Genomic DNA, 16,144 nt, shown 5'->3' with positions numbered 1-16,144 from the left:
AGGCCAATGCTTGCAGGCGTTTCTGTCTGACTGCTGCTGTGTTCTTGGCAGAATTTGTTCACTGGGTGAAAGTGATTCTGCACAGTTTTGGCTTTGGGAAGCCAACCTCAGCTGCCTGTGGGCTCTGAGATTTCCCGCAGATTGGATTTGAGTCATTTGGGATCTCTGTTTTTATATGAACCACCTCAACATCTGTAACCTCAGTTTGTGGCAATCATAATGCTTTACATAAAAAAGATATTTAATCTATTTTAGCCACTTCTGACTTACAGAAAGTACCAAAGAAAGCCAGAATCCCATACAGATGGCTGTCCTTGTTCGCACAAGCTTCTTAATAGAAAATCTACTATGGCTTCTGCTGCAGTCTCAGTAGGAATTTGCAGTCTTGTTCCCAGAGAAATGCAGAAACAGATCAGATGCAGTGGAACGAAAATGCAGTTGGGCAAGGAGGTTCTTCTGGGGGAGGCACTGTGTTGTGATAGGGAAAATATAAGAAATGAATGTTTTACAGTAAGGGCGGTGAGGCACTGGAACAGGCTGCCCAGAGAGGTGGTAGGTGCCCCATCCCTGGAGACAAGTCAGGCTGGATGGGGCTCCGAGCACCTGATGCAGCGGCAGGTTTCCCTGCTCACTGCAGTGGAGTTGGACCAGATGGCCTTTGAAGGTCCTTTCCTACTCCAATGATTCTGTGATGGCTGGAGCAGTGAGTGGCAGGGAACTCCAGTGGGCGTGGTGTTCTGCCTGCTGTGTGGGCAAGGCAGCGGACACGCGCCCTGCCAGGCCTCTCTGCTTACAGTGCCCTGCTATGTCTGCTGATTCTTTTTGATCTGACGTTTTGGTTTTGAAAAGCATCTGTGTTCTTCTGCCCCCAGGTTCCACTGTATGCAGGCTGACTTGAACCCAGTCTCTTTCGCGTGTTCTCAGCTGCAGAACTATGATCCAGAAAGAGCTTTAACAGATTACATCCACCGCCTGGAGGCACTGCAAAGGCGGCTCGGAAGCGTGCAGTCAGGTATGGGTTGGGGCACAGTTCCAAGCTAGAAGGCAAGTGCTGGCTCTGAGATGTGTACAGACGTCTGGTTTGGGGCACTTTCAGCCTTGAACAGCAGGTTATTCTGTACTGCAGCAAGCCCACTGAAAAGAACGTGATCCAGTTCTTTGACGCCTGCCGAGGTGTGCTTCAGTAACAGATTTGGAGTTTATTGGTGCCATGTTGATTTTCACCAGTCTCATGTGTGATAAGAATTCTGTGTGTCTCTTTAAGAGGTTAAGTGAGGTGGGGAAAAGCATACCCTAAGGATTGGAGAGTTGGGGTGCAAGAGCAATTCTTTTCTATCACTAGGATTATAGAAGTGACAGCCTTTTTGTCCCGCAGATGATAATTTTTTTTGCTATAAAGGGAATCAAGAAAATCAGTGGGGCCTGATTTATCAAACAAAGGGTGGGGCTGAGTTATGGAAATTACTGTGGTAAAGTCTTATTTTAGCATAAAATCCGTCCTTTGAAGAAGATTTGTTCTTAAATGATTTCCTGCATAAAACCTTTCCCACTCATTCATCACAGTGACACCATTGTGAACCCTCAGCTCCTTATTCCACGTGCTCTGATTCAAATCTTTCTGTCTTACAGTGTCCACCTCATACACACAGCTGCACTCTGCTATGAGAAGATAATGCCCTCTGCCCACTCCATCGTTGGCAGTGATGTCAATGGATTGATGCCTTCTGTAAACCCGTGCTCTTTCTGTGCTTTCTGTAACGTGTATCTGGTGGGACCAATACAAACACGGCTGTACGATCCTATACAGTTCCATCCTGGCACACCCATGCAGACTGAGGTTATGGGAGATTTATGTATATAAGCAATTCGTGGTCATGCAAAAAAAAAAAATCATTAAATTACATGTATATTTGTGGAATGCTAATTTAAATGATTAACTTATGAAGTGTGTATTTATCAAGGGGGTGCAAAGATGAAACTTGTGTATTAATTACATTGAGCTCCGTTCAGAGAAGTTCACTTGCACTTTTTCTGGCAAGGCTACTGAAGTTACACAACTCTCCTCATATTTGCTACTGGCAGTGCAGACAGAATAGCACTTGTAGAGACCTATTTTTGTAATGGTAGAAGTTTTGAATTTTATGGGTATTTTGTCAAAGTACTGAAATAAAAATGACTTCATGCTTTTAACTGTGTTCTACTCTTGGAAAGTTCTTAAAATTGAAGAATCGTTCCCTTATTTAGGTTGAAAACCTCACTCCTAGGCATGCTCCTCCTGGCTGTGGCAGCTGTCTTGTCACCAATTGCAGAAGTGCTGCTACTTGACAGGAGGACAGGCGTAGGTTTGGTTTCTGCAGTTCCTGGCTGTACCTTTGGGGGCTGCAAGAGCTGTGTGTCCTCTCCCTCTGTCGCTGTCACTGATGTGAAAACAAAGGTCTGTGACAGTTTTACCGGGGTTAGAACCGACAGCCTGGGTGAGCCCTTCCATCAGGGAGCGCTGTAGGGAAGGAGGGGAAGCTCTGTGCATGATTAGCTAACTGTGTACTTAGATGCATTTTCTTTCTGGTAGTTACGAATTTAAGAACTGACAGCGTTAAGCAGAGGAAACTTCAACAAGAGGTTTCTTTACAAATTTTAATCAAAATTCCTATGAGCTGGAGCTCAAGACCATTTATCACCACCACTTGTGAACCAAACACTATTCAACAATCCTGCAGGAGTCAATGCAAAGCATAACAGCATTCAGATATCTCACTTCATTTATGGATTATTTTCCAGGTGAACGTGTTATTTACTAGCGCTGTCGTCCTGTTGTTATTTCCATGCTTACACCAAGCTTTCAGAGATGGCTGCTTTTCACAGTTTACTTTAGAAAATTACTTGTAGTTTCCAGAAGCGAAGTATTTTACAAATGCTCCAAGTTAAACATTTAAATTGTTGAGTTACAGAACTTCCCTATGAACACTTCTGCAGACACCTCTACTCAGCCACACAGTGACAGTTTGTAATAATTAATTCCAAATAATTCCAAAAAGCAACCAGAACGCCACTTTTCAATCTGTGATTCTGTTTCAAAACAGGGCATGTGCATTGCCCTCAGTCCTCTGTACCTGATGGAGTTACTGTCGTTGGGCACAGAGGTAAGGTACAGTCATACCCCTCCTCATCTGGGGAAAGGCAACTGTCAAATATTTTTTTGTTTTTTTTTGTTGTTTTTTTTCTATCAACTGGAATCTTTGCTTTAAAAAACATTTCTTCACTTAAAGGCCGGGGGGGAGGGAGGCATGCACACCTTAGAAGTGTTAAACACATAGAAGACAGTTTTTCTTTCAATAAAAGCACCAAGAAATTGGTAGAACAAGCAGTTACACACAGCAACACTAAACGGTGTGCGGAAATGAACAAAACAGATGCAAAGAGGGTGCAGGCCTGTCTCTATACAGTACGTGGAACAGTTTCCATTTGCCATTCATTTCGTCACAATTATTTCACCAGAAGTCTGTTAGTTTGTACAATTCAAGGTTTTAGCTCCAGAACTTACAGTGCCCTCCTCTTATATCTGATAACTGGGTTATTAGGTGTATGTATCATGGTTGTATAATTTATACTTGGAAAGTAGTCATTGATGAGATCAAATTCGTACAAACGAAGCAAAGTGGACCAGATAGTCTTGATCTGAACGTAAGCGAAGTTCTCTCCAATACAGCGATGACGGCCTAGGAGGAAACCCAGAGCAAGCAATCAGAACACCTCGTTATGCCATCGCCTCTGACTGCAGCTTCACTTGGAAAACATCACATGGACTGGAACTGCTTCTTCCTAAACAGGCTGAGGCCCTGATCCTACAGACAGACCATTGTGTCACTTCTAACATCTTGTTTCCATAAAGCTTTTGCTGCAGAGAACGTGGAACATTTGGAATGGGATTGTGTTGTCCTGTTTTCAGCAGAATGCACCCATTTGTGCAGCGCCGAGGAGGAGTTTCTAACGTTCAAAAACTGGCATTGACTATGACTGTATCGTGGTCAGATTTGCAAACTGTGCTGGCAGTTATGAATCTCTACATAAATTTTCGCTGCCTTAAAATGTTTTCATATTATGAGGCTTTTTTACCATGACTTTGAAGGACTTGAATAAAGTCAAATAAATGCTAACGTAAGGATTTCTTGTTATTATTACTCTGAGCAACAGCCACAAGTGCTATGATTGACTTCAATTCTTTAACAGCCCGTTCATACTAAAAAAAAACTGAGGAAGAAATAGAGAGAAAAGAAAAATCTCTGCATGTGTTGCAGCACAGGGAAGTGGGGGGTGAGAGGAGCAGCCCGAGTCGTGTGCCACCGCTGGGCAAAATGCTTGCTTGCTTTCTGCCGCTGCTACTTACCAGCGCCAAATGGAATGTAGGCAAACTTCTCCCCAGCTGCCGGGTTGTCCTGGAGATAGCGGTCAGGTTTGAAGTCCAGGGCGTCCTTCCAGGAGTCCTTCAGGCGTTGGTTGACGGTGGGGGACACGCAGACCTGATGGCCGGGGGGAATGCTGTATCCTGCGACCGTCTGCAAGGGCAGAGACAAGGCCCACACACCTGATTCCTCAGTTCTTACACTGGAAGCATTACCTGAAGTTCTGTATCCTTAGACTGGAATTTCAAAAGATGTTTTGGCTGGGCCAGTTTAAAATCAATGCAGCAGAGCACATGTAAGTAGCAGATCTAAACTAAGAACTCAAGCAAGAATGACAGCTGGAAGAAAGGGTCAGTTCTGTTGAGTATGGCTGGAAGGGGAACGTGGCACTTCACCTTCCCCAGGGGAGATGCGAACCTGGGACTTCCTATATACCCAAGTGGGCATTCAACAGTTATTCTGCAACCTGAAAGTGTCCATAATTCACTTCTGCACATCTTCAGAGAGAACAACTATGCCTCTGATTATTTTCTGTGGGTTGTTATTCAGTTGTTTTAAATTACATCTTGCTCCCATCTTGTTTTATCCTTAAATAGGAAAATAAACCCAGAGCAGTACATTTCAGGATAAAGAAGCAGCCCACAGCTACACAGAGTTCTTTCTAAAGTTGCACAATGTTCTCCTGTGGGGCTACTTCTTGTCAGAACACACAACTGCTCCTTTTCATCCACATGAAGGATGGGGGCAATGAAGGTATCTAAAGCAAATGCTTTTGCTGCTTTCTTCACCTGAGCTGTGTGCTGGCCCATCACTCTCTCTTGCCCAGCAGCACCAGCATACACCTTGTGTCCAGTTCTGGGCTCCCCAGTTCAAGACAGACAGGAAACTACTGCAGAGAGTCTGGCAGAGGGCTGCACAGACAACTGGGAGCGTCTCCCTTGTGAGGAAAGGCTGAGAGACCTGGGGCTGTTCAGCCAGGAGGAGACTGAGGGGGATCTTATCAGTCCTTGCAAATATCTGCAGGGTGGGATTCTAGTGGGTAGGTCTGGGCCCTTTTTAGTGATGCCCACTGACAGAACAAGGGGCAACGGCCACAAACTGGAACATAGGAAGTTCCATACCAACACATGGAAAAACTCCAAACATGTAACACGCACTGGAACAGACTGCCCAGAGAGGTTGTGGAGTCTCCTTCTGAGCAGGTATTCAAAACCCAGCTGGACGCTTTCCTGTGTAATCTACTGTAGGAAGTTGCTTCATAAGGGGGTTGGACTGGATGATCTCCTTGCTGTGATAAAGACTACATCAAAATCACTTACATGCTGGTGACTTAAGAGCCACAAAGAAATTCCATTGAGCAAAAAGCAACAAATGGAAGATAACCACAAGAACACCAGGGCACGAGATGAGACTCCTATGGGATTTAAGCTCTCACACAATGGCAGAGTGAATGCCCGTCTCAAGTACGATGTACCATTTCCCATGGTCACTGCTGACTTGCTGCCCTTGTCAGCAGAGCTGCAAGGGGCTGGAGCAGATCAGGCTGTGCGGGACTTTGCCCAGTCAGTCATAAAAGCCAGCAGGGAGATTCCACAAGTGAAGTTAGATCCCAAAAGTGCACTCACCTGTGGAGTTTTGGCCAGTCTCATCATGGTCATTATAGGAGGTCTCAGCCTTAAGGTTTCTTTTAGGCAGCGATCTAACAAGCTGAGATCCTTGAGCTGCAAATATAAAGAAAATTAATATCAAAATACAGCTGAGCTCATTCAATTATTATTTTACGCCATTTAGAAGTAAATAACTAAAGAATAAGCGGCTCTTATTTACATGGACTTCATTTGCTACCCTGACAACTTTCCCTTGGATTCAATTACAACTAGCTGCTGTTCCATCTGACTAACCTGTCCTACAAGTGCTTTCTGATGCGTAACTAAAGAAAGAGATCATGCCACATTCCATTCCTCCTTTATGCAGCTCACTTTTTAAATAAAGCTTGTAGGAACTTCAGTTTCCATAGTAAATGCTGATTAAAAAAGAAATGGTAGCAGGCTGAAAAGTAACTCCAGAGAAAGAGGAGACACACTGCCCAGTAGTGCCACTGCAGACTGCTTGTGAAGATTATGATTCTAACCCAAAACATACGGCCATACTGTCCATTGGTAAAAATACATATCCAGAGCACAGTAACATCCATCAGAAATGATGCAACATACAAACCTGTTCGTAAGTTAATGGTGGCAAATCATCTCCACAGACGGCTTTCTGCTCTGCGTAGCACTGCTCCTGTATCGCTTTGTCTCTGGCTATGAAGAAGCCCAGCCAGGCACTCGTGGTTGAGGATGTGTGCTGCCCTGCCAGCAGCAGCCCAATGAGCATCCCTGCTATCTCATCATCTGTCAGTGGGCGGCCATCCCTACATCAAAGGGGATTAAGTCAGAGCTTCATTCAATCAGCTTTCCAGTTACAGCAATATTTACAATTTCTCCTAATTTACTTCTTTCTACTCCTCATTAATGGCCCACTCCAAATTCAGCAGCTAAAAGTCTAGGGGGAGGCAAAAAAGAGAACCACGGTGGGCAAAGTCCCTGGGAGCTTTGAAGAAAATCATTACAGAAAGCCAGCAACAAGAAAGAAAGTGGAAGCAGCAGCCTTATGACCACTGATAACGATCTCAGAAGTCAAGGTTAGCATTTATAATTAGATTTTTCAGTCTGTTTTTAAGAACACCACTAGGATCAACTGCTGGCAATGAAGAATGCAGGACATGAGAACGTTTCTTGTTTTTGACAGAATGTTCTAAACAGCTCAAAGCTGAAGTAAAACATCTATTTATTTTCCTGTAAATTACGAGTCCCCAACCCCACTTTGCTTACTTGTATGAAGCATCAAGTAGAGTTTGGAGCATGTCGTCCTCCTTCTCCTCAGAACTCCGACGCTTCTGGATAACCTTGTAGAAAATGTTCTTTATTTCTCTGTGCGCTCGGTCTCGACGCCTGCAATTCAGACCACTTCTGTTAGCAACTTCGTAAGAAACAACATGAAATCCTTGTGAGGATTTATAGGAATGTCTGAGACAGCTTCAAAACAAAAAAATAGGGGAGAAAGAAAGAAAAGAAGAGGTTTAGATGAAATGCTCAAATTGCTACAATCTTCTTCCTAGTACCTGAAGCTGGGCAGAGGTAGCCAGGCTGGCAGAAGCCACGCAGCATGAGTAAAGCCCCCATCCAGGTCAGCATACAGCTGAGCCACCTTCTCATTTAGTAAGCTTCTTATTTCTTTCCCATGCAAGCAGTGACTTGCTGTCAAAATGATAAGTTCTGAAAAGGCTTCAAACAGGTCTGAGAAAAGATGTGGAAAAAATGTTACTGCAGATAAACTTTAGGCAAAATGTTACATTTTACAGATCATCACTTCAAATCTTGTAGAAGGGAAAAGCAAACAACCACCATACATACATTAACAATTTAAAACTGAGTTTTAGCTTGCTTTCCCCATAAAAGGAAGTATTTCATTTTGAATTTCGTGGTTTTAATCAGGTCTTTCAATGAGTAACATTTTAATTACATTACTTGACTTCAATAACTTGTTTTCTAAGTTACTGTTTCTAGAGCTTTTTCTAGGAAAGCTGCTACCCCTTCCAAAGTAAGCCATGCAGCACAAGCTCTGTAACTTCCGTGTTTGTTAAGGGTTGAAAAAGTTAAATTTGAAATCCAAAATCCATGTGTAAATAAGTAGTTTTGCAGCTTATTGAATTATTTCTCAGTATTTCTATCATTGCAGGCTTGCAACAGTACTGATGGGCTGTGACTAGATGGGAAACAGGGGTGGGGAGGAAAGGAAATGCACTTACATCACTAAGCTCACCTTATCGCTCTGCAGATAACAACTGAGATCTCTGACACAGGCTCCAGGAAGTCAGAGCTGTGTCTTTTCAAAGGAACTACCAAACAGGCTGAACTGATTCACAGCATGCAAAATCAGCGTGATTCAGCCAGGCAACGCGTATGCTCTCTACTGTCACACTAAGCAAAGAAGCAGAACTGTCCTCTGTTCCTGTCAATGATTTTCTGAGCACCTTTATTCTCCAATAGCGTTACATCTGATGAAACAAAACCTGTGTTTGGTGTGTTCTGATGTTAGAGCTTTGCCCTACAGCTCTTCTAATATTGCAGTAAAACATTTACAAAAAGATACTGCTGCGTCCTGCATCAGCCTTCATTCCTTCCCAGAAAGTCTAAGTAACAATGCATCTGATGCTGCTTACTTCTTTCTCCACTCTCTCCCCAGGCTTTGAAATATTCCTTTGTTTCTTCTTCAATCAGAGTTACATGCTGCTTAAACTGAGCAATGTTTAGCCCAGTTTTGAGCATCTTCTTCTGTTCCAAAAATACCTAGAGGAATCAAAGGAGAAACAATCAGTAAAACGTTCATCGTATTAACGTGATTAATAAACTCATTTCATATGTACTACAAAAATATATCAGAGTAAAAAGGAAATTAGGACTTAGAGTACAACAGAGCATCCTCCTCCTCTCCCACAGAAACACCTCACACTGGCCTTGAGATGCACCTTGCTTTAAGAAGGCCCAGGAGCCTGACCTGGCAGCACGAAGCAAGCTATTTGCTAGGGAAGCTTTACACCCTTCTCCACATTTTTTCTGCAGACAGACTCATAGCTAAGAAAGGTACTGTGAAAAGCCCACTATTAGAAGAAAGCCATCAAATGGGTTGATAGGACATCTACTCAGGAAATTATTCAATTAATTTTTAAGTCTTAGTTATAGATCAGAGTATTTGTCCTATAGAGCTGTACAGTACCATGGACAACTGACCAGAGATTGTCTTCCCACCAAGAGCTCTACACTTAGTGTAAAGTTATTTACAAAACAAAAAGCATAAAAGAAAGGCTGCTCGGCAGTAATTCCATTTTCAGAATGCAGTGGGCACACCCTGGCAGAGCAGAGGTGCAGGCATGTTTTCCCTTGCAACATGGCAGCCCATCTCTTATCTGGATGGAAAGCATACGGTAAGAACACACCCTATCAGTGCACTGCCTCCCAAAAACATGCTGCAAGAAGTTTGGAGGGAGAAGACAGAGAGGGAATCTGAACTGATATATAAACAATGCGTATCATCAGACTTCATTATCAGTCACAACTGATATTCAAACAAGTAGTCAACTCTAGGGGGTGGTTCTTCTGGAACACAACCAAAAGACACTTTCAGACTGAAGAGCAGACAGAATTCTGCAGTTCGTTGTTCCAGACAACACGCGTAAGCATGAGAACAGCCAACGCTCCTCTCAGAAGCAATGCTATGTGGCACAGCTACTTTAATTCCAGATGAAGGCAGGCTGTACTCTGCAAACACGCAGGCTGACTTCTGTCCTAGTGAGACAAGCTTTGTGGTGCCTACAGTCAAATCACTAGTCTCACATAGAGGTTAAATATGACAGAAATGAGAAATCATCACTCAGAGCTCTAACAGAAGACCTAATGTTGCTCATAAGGGAAAAGGAAACTGTAGTCAGTGACAGGCTATAAGGGAATAAAAAAAAACAAAACGCTCACTAGTTAGTTTTCCTCTATGGTGGGATTAGACAGTGTCTAAAACAAAAAGCAGCATCCATACTAATGGACAGTAAGGCTGAGTTGTTCACTGCCATTCAGGCTGGATCATCCAACTGAACTCTCAACCACACCATGCCTTCTGCCAGAATCTCAAGCCCATCATACAGAGCCAAGGGCTCACAGCTGTCAGTCAGAATGTAAGCGACCCTCGTTTTCTGCTCATTTTCTACGTAAAATACATACCGCGTTAGGGACATCGTAAGCCACCCCCTTTCCAAAGACTGGCGTAGTCAGCCGGGAGTACACATCTTCTGCATTCAAGTCTTCATTTTTGCTGTTGAACAGCAGCGCAGCAGCATCGCTGCCCAGCAGGTACGTAAACGTCTTGCCAACCATAGTGAAACTGAACACAGGTCCATACTGAGAGGAAAAAACACCCGTTTGTTTTAAATAATAGGAACACAAATCACAGAGTCGTTATCTCTTTACAAGCTTCTACAAATCACTTCTCCTAAGAAACACATATAAACTGCGTAAAATAGAAACATTTTAAGCCATATTTAAATTCTGTTCTCAGTATAAAATAACACATCAGTAATAAGTCTAATTAATATCTGTAATCTCGTGAGATGTAGGATCATTAAGTTTCAAAAATGGAAATTAAAAACTACTATAGAGAGACCACCAGACACGCGGGCTCCAGAAACCAACGCACACTGCTTTGGAAAAAAGACCGGGTCTGCAGTTATGCACTGATAATGTAAGATTTTAACATTTAGAAGTCACCTCCAGCAGATTCCCACAACTGAATTTGTCTTTCTCCAAGTTAATCAAGCTGGGATTTAAGCTTATGACTTTGGACATTTTAGACATGGTAAAACATGTTGGTGCATCTTATTTTGCTGGAGAGAATTAAGGCTCTACTGCCTTAGTCCATTTCTTTGGGGCTATTCCAATTTCTGGGATTCTATACCCCACTCTTCTGGTAGAGCGGAGGACCTCAACATTCATGCAGTCACCTGCAGAGGGGTCAGCTCCATCCCAGCCTGCTCACAGACACGCCAGCACAGAGCACTGATCAGCACTGTTAACAGTTTCCAATTAAAGCAAGAAATAACACCGTGAATGCAGATTTTTAATGTGCGTGATCCAACTCTGAGCCTCACCCAAAGACTTTCTAAAGACAGGAGCTGTTTCAGAGAACACAACTATTTCTGTAACACCAATGCACTGCACACAAGATGTGAAAAAGCCACAACCTCCTGCACACTTCATATTCCATATTTGAGGAAATAGGAGGGAATTCACTGACTGTAAACAGATCCCAACAAGCACACAGCAACGCTTTGGCACTGCTCAGCCACCCAGGACATCACACCTTGTCATAGGCATTTTCCAGAAACTCAATAGGGCTCTTTCCAAACGCTACGGCATGTCCGAGGAACGGGATGCTTGAGGGGATGTGAGGAGGGTGGTTCTGCAGAGGAAAGAAAAGCAAATATTGAATTTTCTTCAGAGTAACACAGCACTGTGTTCAGCCACGAGAGTTGCACACGCACTCTGCTCAAGATCTTCGGTGAAAAAAGCGACTTCGATCGACACGAGCTTTTACAAGAAGGCCAAGCTGCTTTTCAAACCACTCGGCCAGGTCGCCGACCCGCCCTCCCGCTCCGAGAGCGACGCCAGAGAATACCGCGACGGACAGACGGCAGACGCCGGGAGGCGCTGCCCGCGGCCCTCAGCGGCCGCTCCGCACGGTGCCGCACAGGGGGCCGAGGCCGCGCCCCGACACGGCCCGCCCGGGGCAACCGGACGCACGGCCCGCTCCCCGCGTGCCCCGCGCCTACCGTCCGGCCGGCCCCGACGTGGCGGCGGTATCCCAGCTGGAAGAGGTAGCCGAGGCTGAGCGCGAAGGCGGAGGCGGCCAGCAGCAGGGACAGCGGGTTGCCGACGGCGGCCCGCTCCAGCAGGCTGCCGCCCACCTCCAGCAGGCTCAGCATCGCCTCGCGCTCGGCCGGTGCCGGTACCGATGGCGACCGCGAACCGCTACCGCGCACCACGGGGGCGTGCCCGCAGCCGGCCGGCCCAGCCACGGCGCTGGGCTGATCTCTGCCCATGTGACGACTGACGGCGGCCCGGCCAATGGGCGGCGGCGCGCCACGGGGTGACGGCATCGGCCGGGCTGCGACGGGCGCCATTGGGCGGGCGGCGGGGCGGGGCGGGAGCGGCGGCGGCGCCGGAGGAGACGGGGGCGGGCGGTGCCCGGGGTGCGGGCAGTGCGCTGTGCGCCGTGCCGGCTGCTGTGCGGGCCGCAGCAGCAGGGATGCGATGGGTGCTGTGTGCGCTGGGGCTCGAAGGACTGTCTGAACGCTGTAACGATGCTCCGCAGTCCTGTCGGCGCTGTCCTGGCGCTGCCAGCCGCCACTCTTGCTTGGCTCTTGGGGACAAAGGGTGAACGTCTCCTCTCCAAGCATGGGCAGTAGGAAAGGGCAGATTTAAAAAATAAAAAAAGTCCAGGAAGGTGACAGGAAACAGCAAATAGTACAGATAAGGAAGGCGAGGAGAGGGCTGTGAGACTGCGGTCTCCCAGGGCAAGAGAAGGTCCCAAGGACAACTTCAGGAAGGCAGAGAGCATTTGGTCTTGGTGTAGGGTGAGATTGAGCCGGTGGGGGTGTTACAAAAAACACAGCACTCCGCTGATGTTCCATGGTGCCAGGCATGCATTTGGAAAAACTCCTCAGCACAGCTTATGGTAGGGTCACATCCTGAAGTCAGGCACAACCACACTGAGAACCAAAGCAAGGTGGGTGCAGCTGCTGGATGCACTGAGACGGCGCTGTTCCAAACCAAAATGGTAATGTGAGCACCAGGAACTATTCCCAGACCTGAGCTCTCATAATCTTCATTGACAGATACTTTCTTCATTCTAGGGGCAGGCCTTCAAAGCAAACACGAGTGCAGTTTCCACGTTCAGCTGCTACCTTTAATCTACACAGGTGCAGAATTACGGTGAAAACAGAGAACATCACACTCACAAATATCACATTTGTCACAACACAGCTGTCTGGACAATACAGATGTGGTATCCTGGACTCACAGTTCCCTATTTCGAAACTCAAAGCTCCCATATGCTGCACTAATTGGGAAACAAACAGCACATCTCTTCCTGCTCTGCATACCGGTAAGCCAGAACGGTAACACAGCACTGGAGCTCAGTGCCTGCTGCACATTTTCAGAATGCTGCCCCTATTTTCATACATCCTCAGAAAACACTCTAGAGTTGGTGCTGAATGACATGTCACAACCACAAACATACAGCTTGTTTCTGCTCAGAAACACCATTCAGGAATTTAAACAAGGAAACCGCAGCAGTGACTAACATATCTTGATGTGATAGATTCACTCAAGTCTACTGAAGTTTTCATCAGTTTGACACACACTTTCTAACAATTAGTTCACATTAGAAATAAGTGAATTTTTGATTTTTTTTAAACAAGCGATCTTTAAAAAATGAATCTAAGATTATGAATGCTTTCTAAATACACACTGAGCTCTTATGATGATGTTGTGATCATGTGATAAGAATTAATGGGGGAAAAAAAAAAAAGAATGACAAGACAAACCTTTGTTCCCTTCATAAGTACTGTTTGTACATCACACGTTTAGAACGTCACCGATTGTGCACAGAGCTTTAAAGCTTTCACTTTGCTGGTTAGATGATGCATGCCTGTCATTACCAGCATTCTGATCAGTTTCTCTATCATTTCACCATAAGTTAGGGCTTGGTTCTTACTGATCCAGATGTCCAGTGCCTTGGTGATTTTCTCTTTCAACTTAAGAGCCCTGTTTGGGAAAAAGTTGTGAAGTAAACTTCTGAGAAAATAAAAGGTTTGTAGATAGTTACTACATTTTACACGGATATTCTGTATTTAACAGAAGCACTGTGAATTCTGTAATCAAAATACTGCGTGTTAACTCCATAACATCGTAATGAAAAGGGAAATGGGAAACATAAAATGAAAAGGTACAGTTACAAACAGCTGTCCCTAACCTGGTATTTCGCAGAGCCTTGATGTCAGTCTGACCAAGCTGTAGTTTCTGGCAGAAGAATTCAAAATCTTCAGAAGGAACATTGCCAGCAATCATTTCTATCATCTTGTGCAATATTTTCTCTAAATATAACCACATAAAACGTGTAATTAATAATACAGAATCGTGTATCTTTTCTATCACATGTTTTGTAAATAATGCTAATCTGCTTTGGGATTCTGTTAACTCCCAAACTCCATTTCCAAGGTGATGTCTCCATCCTGGTGGACAGACCACCATCACCATTTCTGGGCGATGGTCTTTCAGGTCTGCCTCCCCGACAGCCCTGCTGGGAAGAAGTTTGGGAGCTTTTCATTCTTTTCAGTTTGAAGCAGCACGGCTCCCTTTGTTTGAGGTGGGAGAGCAAGGTGTGCTTCCAGAACATACACCATGAGCTCCAGGAAGAGCAAGCTGGGGAGCTACAGCTTTGAGAATGCTTTTTACAGTAATCAACTGCCTCACAGCTCTGCTCACCATCAGGTGAGAGTGAAGCAGATTGTCAGAACACCTGCACATACCTGAACTGCTCATGGATGCTAAGAATACCATTTTTTCTCTCCCTTCTGTTGACCAAAAACAAGTGTTACAACTGACAAGAGTTTACAGCGTTTATACTGCTTAAGGTGAAGCAGTGATTCAAATATTTTGTTCTCTTTGATCATAATCAGGTTGTGAAAGGACTACTGTGGGTTCAGCCGAATCACTGCGGCGTCAGGGAACGCTGCGTGAAACAGGCTCCGCTCCATGAAACAGGCAGCGCTCCCTCCAGTCGAGAATAATAGCAGGGCGTGCTGGAATAAGATTCAACATCGAAAATCGGCAACGGGAATGAGGGCACCGGACTGCCTCCCAGTGACCAGGAGTGTAACTGCAGGCAGGCAGCGCCGCCTGCCTGAGGAGCAGCAAGTAAGGCAGCAACGTTTTAGTCAAAAGCAAGTACAGCACAAGGATAACATCTGATAGGCCTTCAGTGTACCATGCTCGATAATGATGGGTAGGCAGGCCACAGAGAAGTCAGGATATAGGTAGATATTGAGATTTTGCATTCTCAAGAGCTGAAAAAGAGCTAGGGAAGTTAAGAAAGGAGGAAGATGCTATTCTACTCTCTACAAATTGCCTCTCTGATGGGTAGAGTTGAGGTAACCCTAAGCTTGTGTATTTTATTTAACTGTGTCTGGCTTTCTGGTTTGAATACAAAACTCAAGACCTCGATTTCAGTTTTAAGCTTTCAGCTTCCATTTCTGATAAGAGTCCTAATGGAACAATATCACCTTAGTTCTTAAAGCAGTTCTCTTATCAGTGAGCCATGCAATAATAAAATATAAATCTTGTTTCTATTATGCCCGTGCAGTACAACATCACACTAACCATCACCTCAATATTGCCTACAGTAACAGAAGTCAGTGAGGAACAGAAACAGAACTAATAATGATACTGCCTTCTGAAAACAATGGAGTTTCAACAGCTGCTGCTGGAGCTACCTTTAATGCACAAAAATACCCATGTATGTTTTTAACATACCATCTCTTTCATTAGCACTTTCCAGATAGCATAGAATGGGATGTAATTGCTTTCCTTTGCAGATATCTTGTAGTGGCTCAAACAGAGAATTTCCATCAAAGTTTATGTCTTTCAGCAAATAAAGGTGACGAAGGCCAGCAGGCAAATATCTCAGCTGATTTTCTGTTGAAATACATAAGCATCCTTAATTTTATTTTATTTTTTATTTAATTTTATTTATATTTTATATATTTTATTATAAAATATATTAAATATAAAATAATAATAAAAAATATATTAAATACTTTATATTTTTTATTTAATTTTTATTTAATTTTATTAAAAAAAAAAAAAAAAAAAGCATCCTTTGTCCATAGGATTTTAAATTATTTCAGTCAGAAAATATCTGAATACATTTGCAAAGCAGCCCAGCTGTCTGTGAAGCACAGCAGGTAGGCAGGAGGGATCACTTCCTGGGATACCTTAGCTCATGGTGAACACACTGCTTTCCCAGACAAACAAGACTCTGTTCCCTGTCTCTGCACAAGAGAGCCATGAGCTTCAAGGTGAATTAAGCACAATGTG

General features: G+C 44.4%; 2 protein-coding genes across 2 annotated transcripts in view; one reads left to right on the top strand and one right to left on the bottom strand.

The window, feature by feature from the left end:
- Positions 1–1,673, top strand: part of AKAP9 (A-kinase anchoring protein 9) — a gene marked incomplete at its 3' end in the record, with an annotated part of 100,078 nt that extends 98,405 nt beyond the window's left edge. Inside the window, exons 49-50 of the mRNA XM_079538353.1 lie at positions 873–1,012; positions 1,630–1,673. Coding sequence (XP_079394479.1) covers positions 873–1,012; positions 1,630–1,673 — 184 coding nt within the window. The remainder of the gene's footprint in view (positions 1–872; positions 1,013–1,629) is intronic.
- Positions 1,674–3,537: 1,864 nt separating this feature from the next.
- On the bottom strand, positions 3,538–11,970 carry CYP51A1 (cytochrome P450 family 51 subfamily A member 1; the record flags this gene model as incomplete). Its single annotated transcript, XM_079538543.1, has 10 exons — positions 3,538–3,716; positions 4,385–4,553; positions 6,026–6,121; positions 6,618–6,813; positions 7,274–7,393; positions 7,564–7,738; positions 8,665–8,791; positions 10,214–10,390; positions 11,349–11,447; positions 11,818–11,970. 10 exons carry the CDS (start codon positions 11,968–11,970, stop codon positions 3,538–3,540), a joined length of 1,491 nt encoding a protein of 496 aa, XP_079394669.1.
- Between the last annotated feature and the right edge of the window lie 4,174 nt (positions 11,971–16,144).

Source organism: Tetrao urogallus (assembly GCF_951394365.1).
Source record: "Tetrao urogallus genome assembly, chromosome: 7".
NCBI lineage: Eukaryota > Metazoa > Chordata > Aves > Galliformes > Phasianidae > Tetrao > Tetrao urogallus.
The sequence above is the reverse complement of the archived record's forward strand: the minus strand, read 5'-3'. Positions and strand labels throughout refer to the sequence as shown.